Genomic DNA, 26,020 nt, shown 5'->3' with positions numbered 1-26,020 from the left:
GACTGCTGTCCGCTGGTGTACAACCTGTGCGACTCCTCTGAGAAAGGCCTTCCTAACTAGCACATTCCCAGTTGCCGTTTTTCCCCACACTGCTCATTCATAAGGCACTCATGAACACAGGAAGTAAGAAGCAGGTCAGGCTGACAAGATGCACTCAGCATATGACATCAATGAAACACCACGCCGTGCTGTAAACAACAGAGAAACAGCCCTAGGTGAGAGGAAGGAATGAGGTCGAGTTAGCTTGTGAAAGTCTCACTCCGTTGTGACAGATTAGAGAGGTCTGTAAATAGGTTGTGAAGCGCTTGTTTGGACAGAATTCCCATATGTTAAAGGGAGTGCCATGCTATCTCCAAGTGATTTGCTGACGAGCCTTGTATTGCCATTTCCTTCCTGGAGGAAGAGAACAATACAACTGGAGGAATCAAAGTACAATCTTTACACTGACCTTCCACCTCTACCTTCCGCAGAGAGGATTAGTACACATTCTATTTTAATTCTGCATGAAAGCCATTATGGCAAAATTGGAACACATTAATAAAAATAAACAAATGAAAAAAAAAACCCGACCACATCTCCTTTTAAGTCTTTACCTTGTGTGTTCTACTGGCAAGCTTAGATAAGCACACTAGAGAAAAACTAAGAATGCTCCAGACGGTAAAGGTTAGTTTTGCTGTGGTATGGCTTCTTTTTGCTCAGTGATTAGGCTCACTGCCAGCCTGATTCCTTCTTTCAACATTTTAACTATCTACAGCTTGAGTGAGTATACTAATAAACTTCCAGCGCAGACGGCGTGCTAAAATCTAGCCACTGGTCATGTGGGAAGAGAAGGGAAGTCTTTTAATACATTTTCTCTTCTAACTTCTAAAAAAAAAAGGTAAATCCTTTCCTGATTATTTTCTGGAAGAACCATTCCTTAGAAACCTCTGTCAATCTCTTGATTCTCAGCAGGATATTTAGGACATGGAGAATTCCCTACTGGCCAAAGAAAGATTTTTTTTTTAATTTTTCTTTTTTAAGGTTATAGCAGCAGATCTAACATTTCTATCCATCACCCTTTAAAGATCTGTATAATTCAGATCCTAGTCATGATATTCCTACAAATTACAGTTTGAAGATTTTAACACCAAAAGCATACAGCTCTACTATTCAAGTTAAGAGACTAAACCATGGGCAATTATTTCTATTCAGAGGCTACTTTATCTCATCATAGGCTAGTCCAGAATTCTTCGGGTCAACTCCTAACTAAACAGTACCCTAAGTGATCAAATTGATTTGCACTCAATCCCAACTATATCTCAAAAAGAGATGGGGAGCAATTGAATCCTGTTATATAACAAACAAATAAGAATATCCTCACATTTGGATAACAGGCTGGACAACACAAAGGGAGAATTTTAAAGCAACGTATTGTAAGCTACGTTGCTTCACCAATCTCTCTGAACCCACAACAACGAACACCTCTTTCAGCAACTGTATTAAAGATGCTTTACTTTTCCGCACCAGGAACAACTACTCTGCTATGCCTAAATCTTGACTTCTGCCTCCATCCAAAAAGGAGATAAAACAAGTATTTGCAGACTGAGTCAGACGTAGTTACTGACATTCTGTAGGGAAGTACAAGAACCTGTGAAGCAGTCAGTAAAAGTATCTGTGTCTTTTGCACAGTGTTGTTTCACCACTTCGTGCTCCGTGACTACCAGCTGCACACAGCAGTATATCACTCTATTTTTCTATTTGATTTGTTTTATTTTCTGCGTTAGGAAGTGATTGAAAATGTTTTAAATCTATTTTGCAGAATTCTCCACATTTACTGGTTTATTTACTCAGGGCTACAAGTGTGGGTGGAACATCCAGGTTTCAATCTCAGCTCTGTCACCTACTCATTGCAGAACTTGGGGAAATCATGTGGCCTGCTAAACAAAATGGGGATAATAATCAATCTTACAAACAGATGTGCAGTAAGACTTCGTTAATTAATGTCTGTAAGTACTTTGAAATCCCCAGATGAAAGACAAAATGCATCCTATGAATTTATAAAACATACTATAATCTTATCTATGAAATATTGCATTTAACACTTCTTAACCATTAATCACGTGCTTGTAAAAGGCAAACTACTGTCATCTGTTCCTAAATGCACAGAGACAGAAGCCAATAAAAGCTAAGGACCCTGTGTATCCAAACCTTCTTTCACTTTATTGAGGTGGAATCATTTAAACCCTACTAACATAAAACAACATTGCCTGGAGACAGACATGCAGGTCATGTGCAAAACCAACCCTATGACAAAAAAACCCAAATAAGCCTATTATCTGTATGCCTAATCATTTGCAACCTGATCTTCAGGTCTGGCTGCAGCAGAAAAGTTCTGCAATCCCTTTAAAGACTGAAAAGATGGAATGGGTAGCAGTAATCCATGATGACCAGTCCAGGTAGCAAACAGAAACCTAGAAGAATACAAAGCAATGGCAGAAAGTAGACCACCTTTAACACAGAAAGCTTACCATGAACGTAGCTATTTATTTGCATGACCTTCTCTTCTAACTTCATGGGGAAAAATTGAATATCTATTAATAACTCATTCTACTTGAAGCAGATGCATGAGAGGCTGTCACTCTAAATTGCCTTCAATTTTGTGCTCTCCCTGCTTCCTTCACGTGACTATTGCATGTACGTTTATTTTGAGACACATTATTTGTTCATTATTTTAACTTTATTGAAGTTTTGCTGCTAAGTTTAAAGATGTAGCTTCAATTTTCTCTTCATTGGTGAATCAAAGAGAGTGGTAATATATGCTACCCAGTTTAAAAAGCATTTTGTGCTAGACGTTTCTTCAGGCACTTTGTTCCAGAATCAGGCCCAGATTCCTTTTAAAAAGGAGAATCCAGATATACCAACTGACTGAAAGAAGGTCCCTTAACTTTCGCTTACTGAAATCAAAGAATCAAAACCAACAATTCTGCTAACATCCACCTAACCACCTCTTCAGCTGATGGCTTTCTTGAAAGTATCCTCAGAATATCCTCAAGTATTTTCAAGGAAGTGGAAATCAAAACACACTACTACGAGAAGCTCTCAAGTACATAGGCACGTAGGATTTTTCTCTTTTGGAATGCATGAACTGGGTGTCTGTGGCAAAGTTTTGGCAGCAGGGATGCAGGGGCCTCAGGGAGGAAAGGCTGGGGCTGCTCCTCACTGGACACAACCCACCAAAACGATGAAAAAGTGGAGGCAAAAATACTTCATGCATCAGCTCATCAGGAGTTCTGCTTCAGTGAGCCTCCAAGAACTGGCCTGAATTTAAGACATAGCATATGGGTAAGCCATGGAGGTCAGAGCATAACCTCTACTGCTCTTGTTGTTAGCCTTCCCGAAAAAGGAACTGTACGAGCTTCACATATGCGTAGAGATGCACTAACCGGTAATTCATTGTCTTTCATGCAGAGACCGCTGATGCCTCGCATTTGGCTGGCATGAAGACACAATGTTTTAAATTACCCCTACAGGGCTATTAGTGAGTTCTATCAATTGTTACATTCTTTAAATCACTTCCACGTCTCTCCAGTTTAATAAGAGATGTGTCCCCCTCTGAGTTTGCTATTAAGGTGTTAAATTTCCCGGGATGCTTCCTCTCTCCCCTCATCTTCATGACTGGCTTTCATTTGGCGTAAACCCTGAGCAGGTATTCTTCAGACAGTACAAATAATAACCTACAGCATTTAGCCCCCCAGAAATAACAATATGACATAAGAATCTGCTTTTCCCTGGAACATCTTAAAAAGCAACAGCAGAACTATTCCCAATACAGCAAATATTATGGCAGTGAGAGATTAGGAGAAATCTAGGGCTCCCAGAGCAGGCCTAGCTTTTAGTTAGGAACTTTACATTTTAAAATATTCAGTCACCTATGCTGAGAAAAACACTACAGGCACCATGCAAAGATTGTAAAACAAGAGAGGGGGTTCTTATATAAATAGCATTCACATAGCAATTTGAAGAAAGAGTTCATTAAGAATTGCTGAATTCAGACAGTGAAGCACTTGGAGAAGGTAAAAACAGAAGCTAGGTTAAACCTTAGACAAACTGAAGCTACTTACAAATTACAATAAAAATGAACAGCTTTACAACATTTTTGAACACTTCTACCATCTTGACAATCTCTTGGTGTCTGAACTGTAACACTAAGCACCAGGTACGTGATTAACGTTAAAAATGGTAAGAGGCAGAATTAGTGGTGAAATCGGACTATTACCTCGTTGCTTTGTCACTATGAGGCTACAAAAAACCTCCTTTAATGTCCTTTCATAACATAAGCTGTGCAAGTTCATAGTTTATTCACATGGCTCCTTCTTTTTCCTTGTTCCAGTTCATTTTCTTGATCATAAACCCTTCATTGGCACAAAAAGGTAGAGCTTTAAAATGCATTTTAAGTATTTCACAATATACATAAAGTGTTTCAATTGTTCATGATGGAAATAACATGTCTCCCTTCTTACATTTCTCTCCTTCTCTTTTAAATGTATATGGTAATTTTAAGAGGTAACAACACAGAGTAGGATGTTGTGATAATTCCCCTGAAGTATTTACTTGATGCTTGTATTATTTATGTAACGGTAGTCTATTGTCAATCCAATAATGATGGATAGTGATAGTTAAATGTTCCTGTGGGACTTCACAGGCCTTCCTCCATAAAGTAGTTTTGATGGGTCTATAAAAATCCAAACGTAATTCTTACCGTACACACCTGCACTTGGTTACAACAGTGGGATTCATGCATACAAGAAAAGATTTACCGCTTAAATGGAAAAGATACACTGCACCAACCCACTCTGAAAGAAAATATTTTCAGCGCTGCAGTTATTCCAATAAATTAAGAAATTCTAATAATAGGAACAACATGGACCTTTAATAGCACTGCAGCTCATGGGCGTGCATTATTCTTCCTAGTTAATGCCAGCAATTACAATTTTTATTAGTGCAACATTCATTAAAACAAAATATAATGTCCTACATGCCTCAAATCTGTATTTTTCTAAGAGCCATGATTGCTATGAAAATTGTGTCCTCCTGGCAATTATTACACACCATGAACAAAAGGTCATTTTTATCCTCAAGGCAGATTTGATGTCAAGGACAGTCCTGTTTTGCTTACTTGTGAATTCTACTTTTGAAGGGACAGTAGTCCACAAATTATAAGCTTACAAAAAGCTAAATTCTAGTATACTAATAAGGAGAAAGATGGGACCAATAACAAGGAAGTAAGGATGGAAGGATGGCACTGTCATTCATCAGTATTTAATATAGAGCATCTGTGAATTGAGTATTAAATCAACCAATCTATCACATATATGAAACTATTAAAATAAGCAACTCTGGACAGACACCAGGAGAACCCTTTCATACACATGGATAATAAATTGATGTTAGCTTTTAATTCTGTAAGTTTTTCAAGGTTTCTTATTTATCTCATTCCCTTCATTTTCCACTCTGCCTATTTTTTTCCTGGTTTTATATTTCCACAAAACCTACTCAAACAACAATGTTTGATTCTTTTCTAACAGTCATTCTTTGAGATTGTAAGGAAAAGGGATAGAAACGGCCATACTAGATCAGATTCCAGACCTAAAGAGTCCAGGCACAATTGGCTCTCGGATGCTCAAGAATAAAACACAAAAACCCCACAGCAGATTCCTGTATCATAGAATCACAGAATAGTTTGAGTTGGAAGGGACCTTGAAGCCCATCCAGTTCCACCCCCTGCCATGGGCAGAGACACCTCCCACTGGCTCAGGCTGCCCAAGGCCCATCCAACCTGGCCTGGAACACCTCCAGGGATGGGGCAGCCACAGCTTCCCTGGGCAACCTGGGCCAGGGCCTCACCACCCTCATGGGGAAGGAATTCCTCCTTATGTCCAGTCTAAATCTGCCCCTCTCCAGTTTATCCCCATTGCCCCTCATCCTATCCCCACAAGCCTTTGTAAAATATCCCTCTCCAGCTTTCTTGTAGCCCCTGCAGGTACTGGAAGCTGCCCTAAGGTCTTCTCGGAGATTTCTCTTCTTCAGGCTGAACAACCTCTGAACAGCTTGTCCTGTAGTATAATCTCTAGCGTTCCACAGGGTCTAGAATAAGATTTGATAGATACTAACAAAACACCAAAGCAGACAGTGCTTAACATCCCCTCCAATTCAACTACAGTCCTGTTCCATCCACACATTACAGTATATAGCTCAATCATGTTAGGAAAAATTTCCTCCTACCTAGATACAGGAAAGCAGAGGTGAGAAAACACCCTTTTCAGTAACAACATAGTCTCTTAAATGCTATTACATAAAATTATGTTCAAAATCAACAACATTCTTTACCTAAATGTGGTGGCAACCTAGCAGACTAATTTTTAGTTATGTAAACCATAACATGGAGAAAGAGAGGAAAAAAAAAGATCAGAAAGCATCTAAAAAGTGGGGTGAGGGAGGAAGAGGAGGAGTCTTCTTTCTGCTCCCTCAATGCTGCATCTCTCTGCTGTGTTCAATTGCTTTTTGGGCTGACAGCTCTTTGAGAAGCATTCAGCGCCTCTTTCTATAGGCTGATGCCCAGGATCGGGCCACCAGCTCTTCCTGCAGATCAGAAATACGAAACACTCCAGTTGTTCAGTGTCACTTTTAGTGTCACTCACTTGTTGCATCAGTGTTGACAGTTATACTTGAGGAAACACGGTTATTTATTTATTTACATTATACAAACACTATGTTTACAGTAGTGTTTACTGCTCTCTGCTCAGAGCAGTTTTTCACAAAGAATCAATAAAACCACTTGAGCCCCATAGGCACAAGAGCGTTACACCACTGGTCTCGGCTCTACAATGACCTCATTGTCTGCTTGATTCTTCTAGCTCTTACGATAACAGCTTTTCTTTCTGTCTTGTCCTGTTTACTAAATTGTACCATCTTATTTCAAAAGAATTTTCATAATCAAGAAAAAAAGATGTCTTTACAGAACTTCTATCATTGAATCACAGAAATATTAGCAGCTTGAAGCTCTTTATACTTCGTTTTCTTCAAACAGAATTCACTGAAATGAAATAGAATTTTTCCAAAAAGAAAGCTAGAAAGGTTCAAGCTGCATAAGGTTTACAGTTCATGATAATTATTACCCATCAGTATCAAAGCTGGCAAAATTTTCACTTTTATCTAACAGCTGGGATCAATATCTATGAAAAAGTCACTGAGTAGGGTCGCTTCACTCTGGCTGCATGAGATACTTCACTTTTTGGAACTATGAAACAGAGGTGTCACCTACCACCAAAGTCCATTTGAGCCATCAGAGCTGCAACAGTTGGTATGAAATGAAGGATCTACCCTTCCTTCCAAATTCCCTCTCCCTTATCAACAGTGTTTTTACAGGACGCTACCTAAAGTTTATAAAATCCATGCTTGTGTCTCCTCCCTGGTAGGAATCCTGCAGAAAAGGCAGGCACAGCCGCTGCCCCCTAACCCGTATCATGGCAAGGCACCACACAGCACAGACAGTTCACATAAGACAGACACTGGATTACTGCTTGTAGCGCACAAAATGATCTCCAATTTTAAGTCTTCCTTTTTCATACCTTCATTTGTTTGGCTCAGCCACTTGTTGCATCCTGAAACAACTGAGGACAGAGCTTGCCAGGGTGACAGCTCTCTTCTCGCTCTATGACTGCAAAGCACATTAACTGGAAGAGGTCCAGATCCTGAGGAGCGCATCTACAACTGCCTTAATGACAGGTTTCCTTTAAAATACAGAAGGATTAACTATACCCACTTGCCCTTCCACACAAACACAAAACTGCTTTATAGTTGGTTCTTTGTTCTCCTCCTATTTCCTCCAGCAGCCTACAACCATGATAATGCAGCAGCGTTCGTTCGCTGTAACCACTTCAGCTTCAAATAAGCCAAAGCTGAATCACAGGGAACGTATGGTACACACATTTGTATAGATGATTTAAGACTGTTGAGCAACAGAGGCACCTTCCAGCAATGAAACATTTGTAGTTTCTGTGTACCCAGTGGGTGAGCAGGCAGCTATTAGGAGAACAGACAAACTGCCAAGCAGACAGACTGATAGCTACCGCGATTTAGGATAGGAGTAATTGTTTTAAAAATGAATACACTCTCAAACACTTTACTAGCACATAGGCAAACAGACAGTTAAAGTGAAAGAAAAGAAAGCCTGCTTTTGGAAGATCAATACTTCTCCCTCCTTCCTTATACAACGTTTAATTAAGGGAAGCGATACAATGGATAACATGTTAGACAGGACTCTGCAAACAATATCCATAGATTTGCATTGACCCTACTGAATGATCTTGGGCAAATAAGCCTAAAGCACGTTGGAAAATTTCTCTTCTGCAAAATGGACAGAATGAGATCAATCCTCATTCTTAAGCAGTTTGTAAAGGATTTTAACTGAAAATTGATATTGCAAGCTAAGGGCTACTCTAGAATAAAATGCAGGTTCACACAACCACAGATTTCAATATGAATCATAAACTTGCAAACCTGACTTCATTAGGAAAAATAAAAAAAACCCAAAACAATAACCACCCAAATTTTCCTCTACTTGCTCCCAGTTTCTAACTACAACTTTTGTTGCAAGGCAACAGCAGGCCATTGCCATTGAGCCTTCCCAGCAGGTAACAAAACTGAGGCAGAAAGATCTCCTGTGGTTAATTTGAAAACACACAGCATGTCAAACATCAAAGCCACAGACAAGACCCAGCTCCAAGGCCCATATCCCGGCCAGGAAAACAAAAAGGAGACTTGCTTTCTTTAGGCCAGAGTTGGTCCACTAAGAGTCAAGTGCTTAACTTGCATTGGGCAGAGTATAAAAATGTTTTAGGCTACAAAAAAGTGAAACTATATGTGAAGTAAAACCAAAAGCTGATGCTGATTCTGAAAAAGCAAGAGAGCCATTATTCTATGATAATATTGCTGTCACTTATAAAAGCGCTCTGTTAGCAAAAGAGCAACCTAATGAATTACCACGCATTAAAAATTGATCATCCCTACACAGCATTTTTTTAAACATCTGTATTGACTCCTGTTTTCATTTTGCATAATGCAGCAGAGCCCAATTAAGATCCGTAGGAGGTGAAGGGGCGGGGGACAGACTGAGAGGTTTCCTATGTTCGTTCTGGTCTCTGGTCACTTAAAAACTAAAATGAACAAACCTATCAGGAAAACAGAAGGGATCCTAGCATACTGCATTTAATATTCATTTGATCATTACCTGGCATGTCAGAGTGTTTAAATCCAACCCCTCCCCTCTCCTACCCTGCAGAAAAGGCAGACAGTGCAGTCTGCAAAGCCTTTCCGGGAAAAAAGACAACTGGCCCAACAACGGAGGGCACAAATCTTGTGCCAGAACAAACCATCCACAAGACTTCTACAGTCATCCTACCTAAAAAACCTGATCAGGCTGCTGGCTTCAGACAGAGCCTTATGTCAGGCCCAGTATGACACAAGCACATTTTCCCAAACTACTTAAAGGTTATGTAATAGAGATCTGCAGAGCATTAGCAGCCACATGACACGGCCCACTAAGATTTCAAACTGCCACCTACAAAATTTAATTAGCAAGCAGTAAACAAGAGAGAAGGGGAAAAATACACTCCTAGAATTGACAGAGAATACTCTTAATGTTCTGCGTGCAGAATTAGGGGCAGGGAAGTGGGGAGAACAGAATGGAGGATTTAACAAATAGGTAATAGTGGGACTGTTGTTATACTGAATATGCAGTAAACAGGGGACAGATTCAACCACGTATCGCTTCTCACAGTGGCAATGTGAGCTGCATCCAGCTGAATTCCAAGCACCATCAACTCTAGCTGTCTTCAGTAAGAGTTTAGCCCATTAGCACACTCCCAGGGATGCTCTGCCGAGCTCTCTCTCCTGGCATAAACTGGCACAGATCTATAAAAGTCCCTGCTGATAAATATAAGAGATTATTTTTAAGTGAGTTGGACAATGTTCTTACTAAAAATGCACTTTCCATGTCAGTGAAAAGGCATCGTGACACAGGAGCAACAAATAATTTTTTTCAACTGTATGAAAAAGGAGGCACAGAAATATTCAGCAGGAGCTGAAATGGTGAAGCCACAGAATAAATTCAGGATTTTACATTTGGGATTTTTCTAAATCAACCCTAAATAAGTTAACCTGTCTTGAAAAGCGCTTATTTTCTTTTCAGAACTGGCAAGAAGGGATATTGTAATTTTTTTCTGCACGCATCCAGTGTGAAAACTTAACTGAAGCTGTCTATAAAAACTATGTCCTCAGAAAAAATGTTTACCACCAGCCTTGTGGCAGTGGTGGTGGAGCGTGGAAGGAAAGGGGTGCACAGGCTGCCTGCCCGTCAGCCCGCTGTGCTCAGATCAGACCTTAGCAAAGGTATCTCTCTGCCGAGCTTGCCACGGGGTGATCTTTAAAGAAAAATGGAAGGTAGCTTCTAATTGTCATTAGAGTAGAGGAGAGAAGAGAGACTGCGCCATGCTATTATATTCACAATGTCTTCCCCTTGATTCTTCAGGGTAATATTGCGCACTGTTGTTGCTTGCTAATCAACATCAACCATTTGGCATAGTTACACTTACTGCCTTAGAAACCAAGTGTTATGCTGTTTATAACAGAGAAAACATCAAACTTTATGACAATTACATAAAATTAAAAATCAATTCTTCACTCCCACTTCCTCTGTCCTGACTTTTGTACTGTAAATGCTTCTACCAAACCACTGCCACCGTCAGGGGAACGACGTCCTTCACTCCAAACTGAACATACTCATGAGCACAAAAGGAAGTTTAGCAAATCCAATGTTATTTCAAAAAGCTTGGAATCAATTCAGAATCTTCTGACACTTGGAGATATTTTTTTCTAGAACAACACCACACAATGCAGACTGTCAAGTGATTTATAAGTAGCATCTAGAAGCCTCCATCGGGATTTAGCATCCCAGTGGAGAAAACAGTCTTTGATCTGAAGATTTCATTTCTTAAGCAGAAAAATTAAGTAGAATGTAGTGGCAAGGGTTCATTATTATTCCCATTTATGGAAAGAGAACAGAGCCCAAGAGATACTAAGTGCTTTGCCCAGGGCCATTCACAGAATCTCTGGGAGAGCTGGAAGTCCCACTCCGATTTCCTTATCAAGTGCCACGTCACAAGAACAAGTCAAAATGCCAAGCCACAAGCCTATAAGCCACCCTGATTTGCTCACTGATGTGCCAACCTCGGGTGGCTTTACCAATACACTTTCCAGAATGACTATGGCTCCAACATGTTATTTAACAGGATGGTTACAGATAGCAAAGAAACCCTTGGTGACAACATTCAAACTTCAGGGTCAACCAGCTTCTCCAGAAGATCATTAACTGTTTTCCCAGGGTAATGTTATCACTGCCGTTTCCCAAGGCCCACTCCGTGCAAATAAGCCTGACACAAGCCCTTTTTTTCACTGGTGAACAGAAACTGATTTCATGACACATTTCTTTGAAGAAGCTGCATTTTTCAAGCGCTGTGGCTACATGCCTATTCTATTTTTGATCATGATATTGCTATATATTTTTCAATTCTAATGGCAATGGAAAAATGCTGCATGACATTTCTCATCTCTGGTGGACAGTCAGCTTAGAACATCAACAGTCAGAGGCTCTGACATATTTCATTGTAGTGATAAGGGCCTATAACAATTTCAATTAAATGAAAAACAGCCTTGACTCACAACCATACTTCATTCAACATAAATATTGAAAGGACAGGACAGTGATGCTTGACCAACAAGTTTCTTATTTCAGAAAAATGCCAAGAGTGATTTTGGATATTTAATTTTGATATGTGGTGAGTCCTTTGCAACACATAAAGGAAAACCCCCAGAGGATACCACTTATCCAGTGATCGCAGACATCTTTTTTCCCACACCTGGAAATCCAGAAAGGCTCAGAATTTTGTAATAAGCTGTTACCAGAATGAATAGCACCACTATTGTGCTTATACATTCATTTCAAACTCAATATTACACACCTATCTGAATTAGAATGAGTATGCACATCTAACGCATATCTAAAACAGAACCAGCTGATATTCAAAAAGACACGTATCTTGTATATATGCAAAAGTATCTGCCTGGCTTATATCTGTACAAGACTGGCCGCATACGGAGATGCTTAAGATTTCAGAGGTGTGACTGTCGGTTAACTGAAGCAGCATCTATCAGCTATTCAGATAATTTTCACGCAGAAATCTGTGGCACTGCACTGTTCCATATTTTGTTTCATCTCACTTCCCTTATCCCTGAAAAACCATGTGTCATTTTAAAGCTGCAGTTTGATTATCATTCTAGAAAACACAACACATTAAATTTCTCAAAAAGGTGCTGCAGGTGCACCCAAATGTCTAAAGTCACATGTAATAACACTGGACATCTGTTCCGTGCCTCAGGTATAGTGTCATACTGTATGTTAGCAGGCTGGAATCCATTCAGTTATAGAGCTACAAAAAACCAGCGTTGCTGTTTAGTCTACAGGCAGCGTGACCGCTTCACTAGTTTCATTTAGAGTGGGTCTTTTTCCTGTTGAAAAGAAAGTAGCATGCACAAAGCCACTGCTCAGGACCACCAGATCTCTCTATCAAAAATAACCAAGAGCCACCTAAAAAAGCCTCACCGTCCTCCTTTAAGGTACTAGAAGTAATGCATGTATTTCAAAGGATGTCTACAGTGGTGAATCCTGGCTGACATCTGTAAGATTTGATCTGAATTGCCTTTATTTGTCAGCTGGGTAGACTTGAAAGGCCTCCTCTAATAAAAATGTAACACCTCCTGTTCAAAACGCTGAAATATAAAGTGACTACAGTAACTTTTATATCAGTTCATGTGTACTGCTGGTTTTTACTGTATTGAATTTATGGGGATGCTTTCGTTTCCATTCTACCACTTGGTCTGTATTTTAGTATTTCATGCTGTTTTCTTAAGGCAGCTCTCCTAACTTGCTAAGCAATAGTTCTTATTTATATTTTGATGATGGCAATCACAGTATTCTTCCCCTGTCTCTACATACTTGGTGCAATTTTTAATGTTAAGATTAATGGCTTTGATTTTAGGTATCTCTTCAAAATAAATCCGATCACTTAAGAAGCAGACAGTCCTTACTAGATGCAGTGACAAGACTCATTAATAAGTTATTCTGCTGAGTTATTTTATGTATAAACTCTGCATCGCTACCTGCGCTGGACAAAAAAAGCCTAGTCGGTGTTTTACTGTTAAAATCACAGACAGCAGCAGCTTAAAAAGAAAAAACGAAGCCTTCATATGCACTTAGATTTTCCTCAGCTGAAATTGTACTAAGACCATGTACAACTGTAATGTCGACCATCACATCACTCTCGGAACGGCATACCTTGTCAGTCCAACACCATAAGCAGTAGCCAATTTTGAAGAGGTTAATAAAAGTACTCTGCAGCATCCCCTCTAATACCGGGCACAGCATACTGGTATGTGCTAACTAATTAACTGGTAGTTTCATGCATATGCTATAATGAAATGCTATTATTCTGTCCTACATATTCATATACATAACATACTTCCTACAAATACTGACAAATACTGCTATGTGTGGTGTGTCCACATATATATATATATATATATACACACACACATACATATACACACACACACAGCTGCAGAAGATCTCTCCCATGTACCAAAAAAAGATGGGATGTTTACTTGCAATTGGTCTAATATAGCATTAGCTGCCAGACAAATACCACACATAATGTCATTAACAATATCTCTATGGAAGAGCAGTCACACTGATGACTTTGCCATGACATGACAATATATATCTCCAAAGCAGATACTGGGAATATGCACCCTGCTTGGGGGCTTGGGGAGAAGGAGGGGGAAGCCACTAGCCAGTATGATTACTAACTTTGCCCACAGACACTAAAACAGAAAAGAAACCTGTCAATATAGTATATATTTGATCGGAGACCTTAAAAGTGACTAGAATATGACATCAGATTAAACATCAATAGGAGGGAGGATGGAATAATCTAGCAAGAGTTTAATCCCTTCACCTAGTGCTCGTGCACGATTTTATTATTCTAAGCAGCACCTAGAAGAAAAGATCCAGTGAAGGGCATCATCAAATTGCAGCAGAATAATAAAGTTTGTCTGCCTCTGATAAGAGTTATGCTGCATTACTGCTAACTAAAAAGAGGATTCTCTCACACACAGACACCTTCAGCCCTCCCACCCTCATTTGGCCCGTAACGCATTTAACAGAAATAGCTATTTTTAGAAAGGGTGAAATCTCAGCATACCTTCAAATCAAGTGCTTCCGACGTTCAGCGAGATCATTGCCGAGAGAGAACTGCAGTCTACTGTGTCAAATTACAGCCTCGTAGAGAAAGGCGGCAGCGTTGGCAGCAGCAGCGGCATTGGTGTGTTTGCACTGCTAGCGTTCAGGCTAGAAATGATTCATTAGTCGTCTGCAGGGAGGCAGGGTGAAAAAGAGAGAGCAAGCATCATCGGCCATGCAGCAGCTGCCAGAGCCTATGAAACAGCAGCGCTCGCACACACATACGCACACAAAGATGGCTTTCCCTATTTGCCGGTTTCTCTTTCACATCGTCCTAACCCCGGCAGAGCCGCGGGGAGCCGACGAGCAAGGGGGATCACAGCAAGGATGTGTTTCACTGAGGGAGGGGCGGCGGGGGGCGGGTGTTGGGAGATTTTATTTTACCTCCAAGTAATGCTATCACAGGATCTTCTCAGTAGGTCATCTGTGGCCTACTGGCACGAACCAATGAACTGTAAATGTGAGCGGCAATTTTTTTTTCACTCCCAAGCCTGCCCAATGGAAGGCTTAGAAACTCAAATGCAGAAGGGTATTAAGACAGATTACCTGGAGCATCCTAACCATCCTGTCTTTCCTCTTCTCAAGAAAACTGTATACACTACGTTCACACCAAACTTCTAAGTATGCAATGACCACCTCCCCTGCAGCTAGAGGGAGACACTGAAACGGGATACAGAGAAAGATTTTATTGAAAAAAAACCCCAACAATCCAGTACTTAAAAATCTAGATTTAATCATTTTTACCCCTATTTTTCCTTTTATTCTTCCACCCCTTCCCCACAGAGATGATCTGACTCACCGAACCTGACCACTTTGGGACTTCATACACTATATCATAGCCAAAGTCTCAATGCTAAAGATGATTAAATTATCAAGAAAACATACAAAGTGGAACATCCACATTTGCTTTTCAATATTTAACTGGGGAAGGATCTATTGCACTCTCAAGGCACCGATTAATTGAATTCTTCCAAGTATATGCAGAAGTGCATCTCTCCATTTAATAATGCCTCCTTATGTTAATTTATGGTTCCTTTTCAGATAGTAGTGTTCCCCCAACAGTTTCACTAACAGGAATAATGAGAAAGTGGAGGAGAATTTTCAGAAAAGTTTGGCATTAACAAAAGGAGACAGATTTCCCCCAGAGCTGATTGGTTCTTTATGAAGCTGAAGTCCGTGGAGACGACCCTGATCTCCACGAACTGTCAGCACCCAATGCTTTACTGGAAGGTATTGAGAGCCACAGAAGAGGGACACTTTCTTATGTTTTGCCTTATTTGGATTTCTAGTCCATGATAAATTTGAACCATGACATTTAATAAACAGCTAAGGAATCTTTCCAAAATGGCATTCCCTATATTTATGAATATTCCAGTTCCCAAGCATCAATCTATTTGAGCGCCTTATTAAGACTGTTATCCTAAGGCTTCTAGCAATTCTGAGTACCACCACTCTCACTTGGATGAAAAGTATTCCTTTTCAGAGGTTTAGAGTCATAGATTCATAGAATCAACAGGTTGGAAAGGACCCACTGGATTCAAAGTATGGTGCAGAATATCATAGCGTGATGTTCAAATTTACTGGTTGCTTCTGAAAAATCTGTTCCTCCTTCATCATGAAACACCTAAAAATCTGATCCTTCGTTCTGGATATTGCAAAAAAATGGGGAAAAGGGAAAAAGGGAAAAGACAATGTGTGCTTTCTGGCCTGAAGATCTACCTTGGCACATTCTAGAAAGACTACAGGTTTCTGAATGGGAAGTCCAACATCTAAAAATAAGGTATCCAAGACCACTCCTTTGCGCAAATCTCAGCCCCAAATGACCTTCCCTGAGATTACTCATGACTGTAGCGGGAACAACAAAAATGTGGTATTTTCAGAGAGAAAAGCTGTTCCTACTCAGGATCATATGTTTCTCCCCAGATTAGAGTACGGCTTTGATCATGAGGCAAGCGCAGTCTTACTTTTATAGCCGGTTTGTGGCATAAATTGTTTTATTTAAAAAAAAAAAAAAGAAATTCTAATTTTGGTAAGTTAGATATTTCATTCCTCAGCTGAGCTACTTGCAAGCTTCAAGTCCAAACATTCCTTCTGACTATGACTGTATCAGCACTTACTGTACTGTGCCTCAGCAACAAATACAGACCCAGAGCATATGACACAAAGTGATACTTGAAGATTCCAGGTGACAATCTGCAATCAAGTGGAAATCTGTCTTGTCCAGGCTGAAGACTAGATGGACATATCTGTTGCTTTATATGCATTTGTACAAACAAACCAAAAATGTGCTAAGACAACTTTATACTTGAAAATAAGATTGCTGGAAAATAGCATTATTAATATATTACACTGAACCAAACCAACTCTTCTCATTCCTCTTCATAGGTGGATTTAAAGCATGTTTATCTGTACACGGTTGTATGTGGGTGTGTATATATATGCATACGATATGTGAATAATCATAAACTTACTAGAAATTTTGTTTCAAAAACATGGAAAAAATATGGATAAATTAAATTCAGTCACTCAAAATAAAATAGCATCTGATTTTTTAAACTACCAGCCCAGATTCACTGCTATGAAGATTTTAAAATATTCTTTATCTCAAGTTAAAATTTAGAAACCTGAGTCATCAAAACTTGACATATTCACCACGTTATGCCTCAGCAGATGAGAACTCACATTTTACTGGAACTCTAAGATGTTGGGACATTGTTAACATAAAGATATGATTATTAATTTGGTAGTTTTTATGGCTAAACATCTGCATCAAGTACGTAGTTTTGATAGTAATTTTCGCCCATTCAGGGCTGGCCGGAGTCACGCTGACCAAGGGCTGCTGCTAACTAAGAACGCATAATAACAGTGCTGCTGAGAGAAGAAAGGGAATTACAGTTCTGAGTACCAGACCAAGAAAACTCCCCCAGAATAACAATCCCAGTATAATGATTTTACCTTCCGACAGGCAGTTTTCTTTATAAAAAGATAGAAAAGAAAGATATCTTTGTATGTAATAGGGCTCTACAAAATGCCATTTTAAGTATTTAATCTTTCACTGGACATAATGAATTTCATGTTCTTTGTGGTCTTTTGGAATTATGTGAAACAATTATTTAAAATACGTCTTTTAAGATGAATCTTCCTGTTAATACCCTTAATACAAAAAGTAAATCTTGCAGTGTGTTGCTTCAATAAAACAAGACAAAACGATAATTTTTTCCCTTCCTAATTCCATTTTGAAAAGTGAGATAGACTGAAAAAAATAGGAAAGGCACTCACCTTGTTTGCTGCCAAAACACAAGCAGGGCCTCCTGCGGAGATAAGGGACAGCTGTCTCTGGAGCCACAGCAGCTCCTTCTGAGATTGTCTCAGTAACTCCTCCGTGTTGCCCGGCTTCTGCCCCATCAGCCCTTCCTGCACAACAGGAAAAGTCCAATTTCTGTTTTCTCAGACATAGGATGATAATAGCATACGATTCGTCATAGCCGACTTTCTAGCTAAACATGAACACCTGCTATAGCAATGTAGCTATATATGCATGAGACTTTTTGTGCTTAATTTAATAATCCTCTGGCAGCTGAAAAGCAAAATGGCTTTTCGTAGCATCAGCAGCACAATATCCTACGCTTTGAGTACCCTAGTACTTCACGTTTAGTATAATTCCTCTGGCTGTTAATCAAGCAAAGTTATGTTGAGGTAGAAAACAACATAGGCAAGTCCAGTCTTTGGGAACTGGAAAAAATCCCTCTTACATATATTGCTGGAACACAGGACTCAGAGATGCTGCTGAGAGGGAACAGAATTAGTTCAAGACAACGCCGCAATGCTGAGAAGGGTTTCATGATAGTACAGTAATTAAAAACTACGAGAACACCACTCAGTAATCCAAAGTAAAAGTCTTTATCCTTAGCAAAAGTTTTAACTTGAGGCTAAAGCAGAAGTATTGTGAATCCAGACCCCAACTCTCTCCTAGATGTGATTATTTACAAAATATTTAATATCAATAAGCTGTTTGGATGAAAACTGAGCATAGAAACATTTTTTTTCCTCCTTGTTTTTAACACCTCTATGAATAAACTGTTGTCAGTGTCATTGTTTACCAGCACATCCAGATATTAAGAACAGAACTGGATTTTTACATACCCTCAGGCATCCCAGCTGATTTTTGAGTTCTTCGCACTCTATTTGCAGCAGCTGGATCTCCAGATCTTTTATACTTTTGGATTGTTTGTTGATATTTTGCAGATCCTGGGCCTTAACATTGACAAAGTGCATTTTCTGCTTTAGAGAAAGCGTTCTGGTAATTGGTTTTGTGATGACAGCAGTGTTATTGGATGACAGCGTCAATGAAGTTGAAGGGCTGACATCCTGGTAAAGAGAAAATATGTTTTTCGTGTCAGTTTTGCTAAAGCCGCGTCTGAGGGAAAGACTAGAATTCAAATTCTTCAAAATGTCATACGGTAAGTGCATTATTTGAGAATTTTCTTCTTCATATCTTTCATTCAAACAGTAAGTGAGCGAAAGACAATCTCACTTCATCGATCACCGGTAAAGAGAAAGGGATAACACAAAGAAATGAAAAATCTGGCAGTTTCTTTTAATATATATATTTTTTTCTTCATTCAGTGGCTGCCAGCCAGCCACGATCACTCTGACCATGTCCCTATCAATGCATTTACCACTTGATGGCAACCTAGTGTTGCTGATTAGCCACTACTTCTGGTCTTTCACTCCTCATTGTATCGCATAGCTAATTAAGAAGTTCTCCTTGCTGCTGAAGATGCACCTCACTTGGAAGCTGTGCTCCAGCTACATCTGAGATACCGTTTTCCAAAAGGCATATTTGACCACTGCAAACCCTCCACTGGGAATCAGCTGCTACGCAGTCAAACTTCTGTACGGGAGAAACTGAAGCTCCCTCTGAGACTTAGCACTTCACAGCTCTTTATGTCCCAAGTCTTCTTGCTTTACACCCAGTAATTACCTTCTCCGCCCACCTTTCCAGGCTCAACTTCACACCTTCATTTCCAACTGCTCTACCTTCCCCTTGAGGAAAAACCTGCTCTAGCATGGGCTGCAGCATGAGGACCTGCTCCACTTTGGTCTCTCCTTCATGACTGTAGAGGATTCTGCCCCGGCACACACAGCATCTCTGCTCTGACCTGGCTGCTCCCAGGGCTGTTTCCCATAATCCATGCAGCATTTGGCCCTTTCTTAAATGTGCTTTCCCCACCAGCCTCACAGAGGGGCTCAGCTGGAACCAGCCGTGTCCTCTCCTCACAGGGGCCCTGCAGCCCCTCTGCCAGCGCCTGGACATGGGAACCTGGTTCAAGCATTTAAAATATAGTCCAAACATCAGAGGATTTATAGAAGTATAGAATAGTTTGGGGTGGAAGGGACCTTCAAGATCATTCAGTTCCAACCCCCTGCCATGGGCAGGGACACCTCCCACTGGCTCAGGCTGCCCAAGGCCCATCCAACCTGGCCTGGAACCCCTCCAGGGATGGGGCAGCCACAGCTTCCCTGGGCAACCTGGGCCAGGGACTCACCACTCTCATGGGGAAGAAATTCTTCTTAACGTCCAGTCTAAATCTGACCCTCTCCAGTTTACACCTGTTGCCCCTCGCCCTATCCCCACAAGCCTTTGTGAACAGCCCCGCCCCAGGTTTCTTGTAGCCCCTTCAGGTACTGGAAGGTCGCTATAAGGTCTCCTCGGAGTCTTCTCTTCTCCAGGCCGAACAACCCCAACTCTCTCAGCCTGTCCTCATACAGGAGCTCCAGCCCTCGGATTGTCTTTGTAGCCTCTTCTGGACCCGTTCCAACAGCTCCATCTCCTTCTTATGTCGAGGATTCCAGAACTGGACACAACACTCCATACGAGGTCTCACAAGAGAGGAGCAGAATCCCCTCCCTCGCCCTGCTGGCCACGCTGCTTTGGATGCAGCCCAGGACACGGTTGGTTTCTGGGCTGTGAGCACACGTTGCCAGCTCCCATCGAGCTTCTCATCCCCAGCACCCCAAGTCCTTCTCCTCAGGGCTGCTCTCAATCACATCATCCCCCATCCTATATTGAAACCAGAGATTGCCCCAACCCAGGGGTGGGACCTTACACTTGGCTTTGTTGAACCTCACAAAGTTCTCCAAGCCCCACTTCTCCAGGCTATCCAGGTCTGGATGACATCCCATCCTTCTGGTGTGGCAACTGCACCACTCAGTTTGGTGTCATCTGCAAACTTGCTGAGGGTGCACTCAATCTTACTGTCAATATCATTGATAAAGATATTATCATTGATAAAGATGATATCCTCCGCTGGAGTGGTCAGCATCCATCTCCTTTGTCAAAGCAGATCCCCAGCGCAGCAACCAGCCTCGTGGGTTGAGGGAGGTACAGCTGTGTCAACTGGATCAGCTGCAACTAACTTAATTTTAAAGCCAAAAAGGCTCCACATTTTTGAGGAATGAAAACTTTACGGCCCCAAAGCACAATACTGGCAGATTCTTACAAACAAATCCTGACATTGACCTCACAGAAGTAAATTAGGTGTTACTTTCCAGCAAATGCAATTTCCATGCTCTGAAACAATTAATTGTGTCATGAATGAAAAGACCTAGAAAAATTGAATCAAACAGTGGTGTGTTATAGCTGCTAAACCTGCACATGAATATTTAACACGCAAGTTTCTTCTATTAAGCATTAAACTGTTGAGTAAATGATACAGTGAAGTCTGGGAGTTGCCAAACACTTAAGTGTTTATTGATTTTTTTAAAGCAATTTTTATTGTGTGTGTACCTACTGAAGGGAGAAGCATTGAAAGCTCTGGAGAGCGAATCCATTAGTGAATAGAAAAGATGAATCACAGTAAACAGCAGATAAAGTTCCCTATCTCGAATATACCCCAGTGTCATTGGAAAAGCGGCGTCTCTGTAGATAAACAGGGTGCTGTCTCCATCACAAGGGCATCCTCAGGTTACCCCCACTACTTCTGTTTTCTACACCACTTGCAGACTCAGTGCTTTGTTGGAAAGCTGTTTATCTGCCTCCGTCACAAGCCTGATGTGCAAATGAATATGCTGGAATCATGACAAAAGGAATTTAACAGGGTGTAATTTTTTTACTGGGGATTACTTCAAATTAACCAATGCTTTAAATTGTATATATTACCATGAAAGCAGTGGATCACTGCAATTAGAAGAAGAGGAAAAAGAAAAAAAAAAAATCATGGTGGGTAACATTCATAGTATAAATCCTAAAATTGCAAAGAGTTTAGTAATTTGTGCTCTACCATAAAACCAAAATATCCATATCAGAGCAGCAAAACCCGAGATAAACCTCAGCATGCCCGGTTCCAGGGAGGGTGCAGGTGGTTGTTTCACCCGACAGGCAGTCACTCCTCAGCCGGGCTGGTGTCATGACAGCCGTTTCATCAGCCCCGGAAGATTTGAGAGCATGTAACACTTACCTTCTTCTTCTTAACAGTTATCGAGCTACTTTTCTGCTTGCTTCTGCCCTCAGATCTGCAGTGTGGAGGCTTTTCAGATGTCTGTTTAACTTCCTTGTTGGCCTTTTTGGACTGTGGGAGAAAAGTCATCAATAGCTCATTAAAATATATTACAGCATATCTAAAATGTCTCAGCGATTCCATTCACCTTAAATAAATTCGGGTTTGCTTGGAAAGCACATGTATAGACTTGAAGTGCAAGAGAGCCAACGGCCGTGGCATCGAGTCAGCACAAGATGATGTCACATCTCTGTGGCAAAGCCGGGCTACGAGTTTTGTGTCTGCGTAGGGCTTAGCGTGGTGGGAACTGTGCTCAGGCTGCAGGATGGGAGACTACAGACCACTGCAATCTAAATAAGAAGCAATATTATTAGGAGCAATTGGTCCTTGCACGGCATTTTGTGTCTTTGTCAGTCTTGGGAAGAATCTCGTATTGGGTTTATGTGGAAGGTGGGTAAAAAAGCAGGGATAAAAGCAGCATGTCACGAAATGGCAAATGGCACTGCGTCATGAGGTTATTCAGTTCCAAGAGGGCACTTTCTGCTACCTTCCTGGAATGAAGTGGGATGAAAAGGCACAAAAATAGGGGCCTTTGTCCTTTTTATTGTTACCCAATACAGAATGAACATGCAGTATTATTTTAAGAGATTTTAGCATTGGTTCCTTCTTTAAATTTAGAGATTAAATTAGAGATTTTAGCATTGGTTCCTTCTTTAAACTTATTGCTAAAAATCACATCAGTTGTACCGTATTCTACATTCAATGTGAGACGGTCTTGCCTCCTAGCACTTAGAAACCTAAATAAAGAGCAGAAGCAGCTAGGGAACTGGCCTCGTACCATGCTGTGTACATCAAGGCAGTTTGGTACACTTTCTTTCAGGAAGGTCAATCCCTCTTTCTTCTGTTGATACACGTTTGAGGGGAAAATTCGCAATGGAGTCTCCTGTTGTCCCTGGTGTGCTGTGTATAAGCACCAGCAAAGCAGCTGTTCTGTTGGTTTTTTTTTTTTTACTTTACATAACATTTAATCTTGGATAACCAAGACCACTCCCAGAAGGTAAACAAAGTGACAAAGATCTGTTTTTCCAAACACCACTACCTCTCTCTGCCGTCTCGATTTGCCCAGCACGACCTGGCATTTTGTACCATTTGAAGTATGGATTTCACATCTGAGAAAAGCTGAACCAAACAAGAAGCTGGTTTCGGAAAAAAAAGGTTGAGAGTCTATCCTTTTCTCTAGTCAGCCCTCAAAATTATCCAATAATCCACCAGCAGAAGATGGAAAAAGCAACAAAACAAACCAAATGGAAAGAAAAAGCGAATTGGTTCTAATAAAGCAGACAGCTGCTTGGAACTGAAAAGAAACCTTTTATGTAGCTGTTCTGCAGTCACTGTCTGTGAACCAAAGGTGGTTGTTAGAACTGCTCGTACTACAAATATGAACCATCTGTCACTGTTTTAGCTGTGATGATTTCTGTTATAGGCCAGGATGCTTGGGAGGAATCCACAAGTCTTTTCTGAAAAACTAAAGCAATTTCCTCTTCCCCATATCCATTGAATTTTTGCTGCTTTCATCGTGGTTTTACGGTGGGAACCCATCAACGTGTCAGAAGACACTGAAATGGAAGGGTAGCACATGTACACAACAAATGAAAACATACTTGAGAGGAAAGAGCTCAGAGGGCTACATCCAAAGAAACTTATGATATGTGGAATACCAGAGCTTGATGAGAATTAGACATTGAAAAAAAAAACCAAACAACAAACAACCCACTGCTGAATAGGATCACCTACATAACCCCAACTGGTAGAGCAGACAAGTATGAATGCCTTTTCTTTAGTTCACCGCTGTACCTGGGTAATAAAACCACATTAAAATAGGAATAAAATGGAATGAGTGCTTGCCTGGAAGCTGAGCTGGCTCCAGGTGTAGGGCAGTCACAGGGCTGCGATGGATGACGGTGAGGGCAGAAGAGAGATACTGCCAGTGCTCCCAGGAGCAATCCTCAGGGCAGCAGCTCTGGCACTGGCGCCAGACACGGCCATGCCGAGGAAAAAGCAAAGTGAAGCCTTGCTCAAAGGGATCTTCTGTTTCTCAGCCTTGCCCACACCTTGTTTTTCCCTTTCTGTCCCTATAGCCTATCTCACCTCCTAAGAACAGAGAAAGAAATAGGAAAACCATCCCTCTGGGGTATAAACCGGAGAGGGGCAGATTTAGACTGGACATAAGGAGGAATTTCTCCATGATGAGGGTGGTGAGGCCCTGGCCCAGGCTGCCCAGGGAAGCTGTGGCTGCCCCATCCCTGGAGGGGTTCCAGGCCAGGTTGGATGGGCCTTGGGCAGCCTGATCCAGTGGGAGGTGTCCCTGCCCATGGCAGGGGGTGGAACTGGATGGGCTTTAAGGTCCCCTCCAAGCCAAACCATTCTATGATTCTCCCTTCCAGTCCCTCATTTCCAAACCAGCCATGTCTGTGTAACCTCACCACCTCTTCCTAATGCCATCTGCTTTCTTTCAAACTGCAATAAAATAATTCTTATTAAAAAAAAGCTTTACATACAAATTCATTTTTTTTTCCCCTTTAAATAACCATTATTTTACAGCAATTCAGTTCTGTTTCTATTTTTCTTCTATATGTTACTATATTGTGTTGTGGTGCTACACACATCGCTGTGTAAGAAAAGAACTTTTAAGGTTATAACAGACAGTAATGAAACAGCTTCCCTTTAATCACAGAAGAAGATACTTGAATGCAATTCAAATAATTTCAGGTTTACTTTCCTTATAATAAATGATAGGGAAGTCAATGAGGCCATTTATTTATATCTGTGTAGGATGAAAAGAAAGCTCAATGGAAAACTAGGAAAAGCATCCTGGCCTACAAGCCTGTGAGTCATTCTGCGTAGCACACGCTTGTCTATAGCTTAGCAACAAACCAACTTAGATGAGGGGAAAAAAAACCATAGCAAATATATCGTCCAAAAGCAGCTCTTGTGTATGGATATGTGAATCCAGCTAGACGACAGAGAAACATACAGGCTTTGCCTTTATTTTCTTCAAACTCACTTGAAGTTTAGGGTAATTTCTGTTGTTTCTAGGGATTAAAAAAAATAGATCATCTGTAATTAAAAATACAGACCCAAATATACACTAGGGAAAACTGTATAAATGAGAACTCTTACAAAAGCCTTATAAATAGCTTCAAAGTCAAGTAGCAAAGCAGCTGTCATACTTTGGGTCTGAGCAGAATATGGGAGCAGAACATCAGAGCTTTTCTCCCAGCTTGTCCTGGCACACAGGGTGGATGACTCTCCGGGGTGGATCAAGTCTTTAGGCGCAGGGCAAGATTACTGTAATCTAAAATTAGCCTCCTAAATTCATACATAAGCTATCAACTATCCAACATCATTTCAGAAATGTCAGTCACATAATATTCTACTAAGCACACTGAAAGTCTTTTGTAGAAGCTTGTTATAGTTCTTATAATGGTTCTGAACCAAAGTTTAGGTCACTTTTTTTTTTTTTTTTTAAGTCTTGCCATCAGTAACTGTTGAGGAACTGTGTAAATACGTGGTGAGAAATGGCTTTACATTGTAGGAGTAGACTAAATGCACTCTTCTACACGTGCAAATTAATTTATTTAAAAATAAATGTACCACTTGGTAGGCAGCTTAGGTAGCAGAGAATTTATGTGGGGAACATGAAAAGGAGCTGCAGTTATTTTAACAATGAATGCCTAAAATGTATGCCTTGGGGACAATAACATCAGTTCACCACAGACAGTAAGATCGCATATGGGTAACAGAGTTGAAGACAGACCAGGCAAGCATGTTGAACAAACTATCATGATGATGCTTTGTGACAAACACAGGAGAAGTTGAGGGAAAAATTAACACAGAATTCTTAATGTTAATTACTTGTTGTGGGGATAAGAATATTTCCTTAACAGAAGTGCAAGAAATGGGGACAGTGTGAAAGAGCGGCCAGGGCCGCCTGAGACCCTGAGCTTGGTTTTACAAAAATGGATCTACAACTCACTTCAGACTTTCCAGGACACTAAAACTTACCCGATATCAAAAGCTTCACAAGCCCTTCAGCAACTCTTCCTCGATAGAACTGGCATTGTGTTTA

General features: G+C 40.7%; 1 protein-coding gene across 3 annotated transcripts in view; it reads right to left on the bottom strand.

Moving 5' to 3' along the window:
• Positions 1-18,705, bottom strand: part of RIMBP2 (RIMS binding protein 2) — a 151,194-nt gene extending 132,489 nt beyond the window's left edge. The window contains exons 1-2 of one of the 3 annotated variants that reach the window (XM_054082797.1): positions 18,536-18,705; positions 17,672-17,806 (exon numbers count right to left, since the gene is read on the bottom strand). In XM_054082797.1, coding sequence (XP_053938772.1) covers positions 17,672-17,806; positions 18,536-18,667 — 267 coding nt within the window. In that variant the 5' untranslated portion in view covers positions 18,668-18,705. Of the gene's footprint in view, positions 1-14,354; positions 14,719-17,671; positions 17,807-18,535 lie in introns of those variants that run through there. The other 2 variants (XM_054082798.1, XM_054082801.1) reach the window with 2 other exon arrangements.
• Positions 18,706-26,020: the final 7,315 nt, after the last annotated feature.

Source organism: Cuculus canorus, chromosome 17 (assembly GCF_017976375.1).
Source record: "Cuculus canorus isolate bCucCan1 chromosome 17, bCucCan1.pri, whole genome shotgun sequence".
NCBI classification, from domain to species: Eukaryota; Metazoa; Chordata; class Aves; order Cuculiformes; family Cuculidae; genus Cuculus; species Cuculus canorus.
Note: the sequence above shows the minus strand (reverse complement) of the source record. Positions and strands in the feature narration are given on the sequence as shown.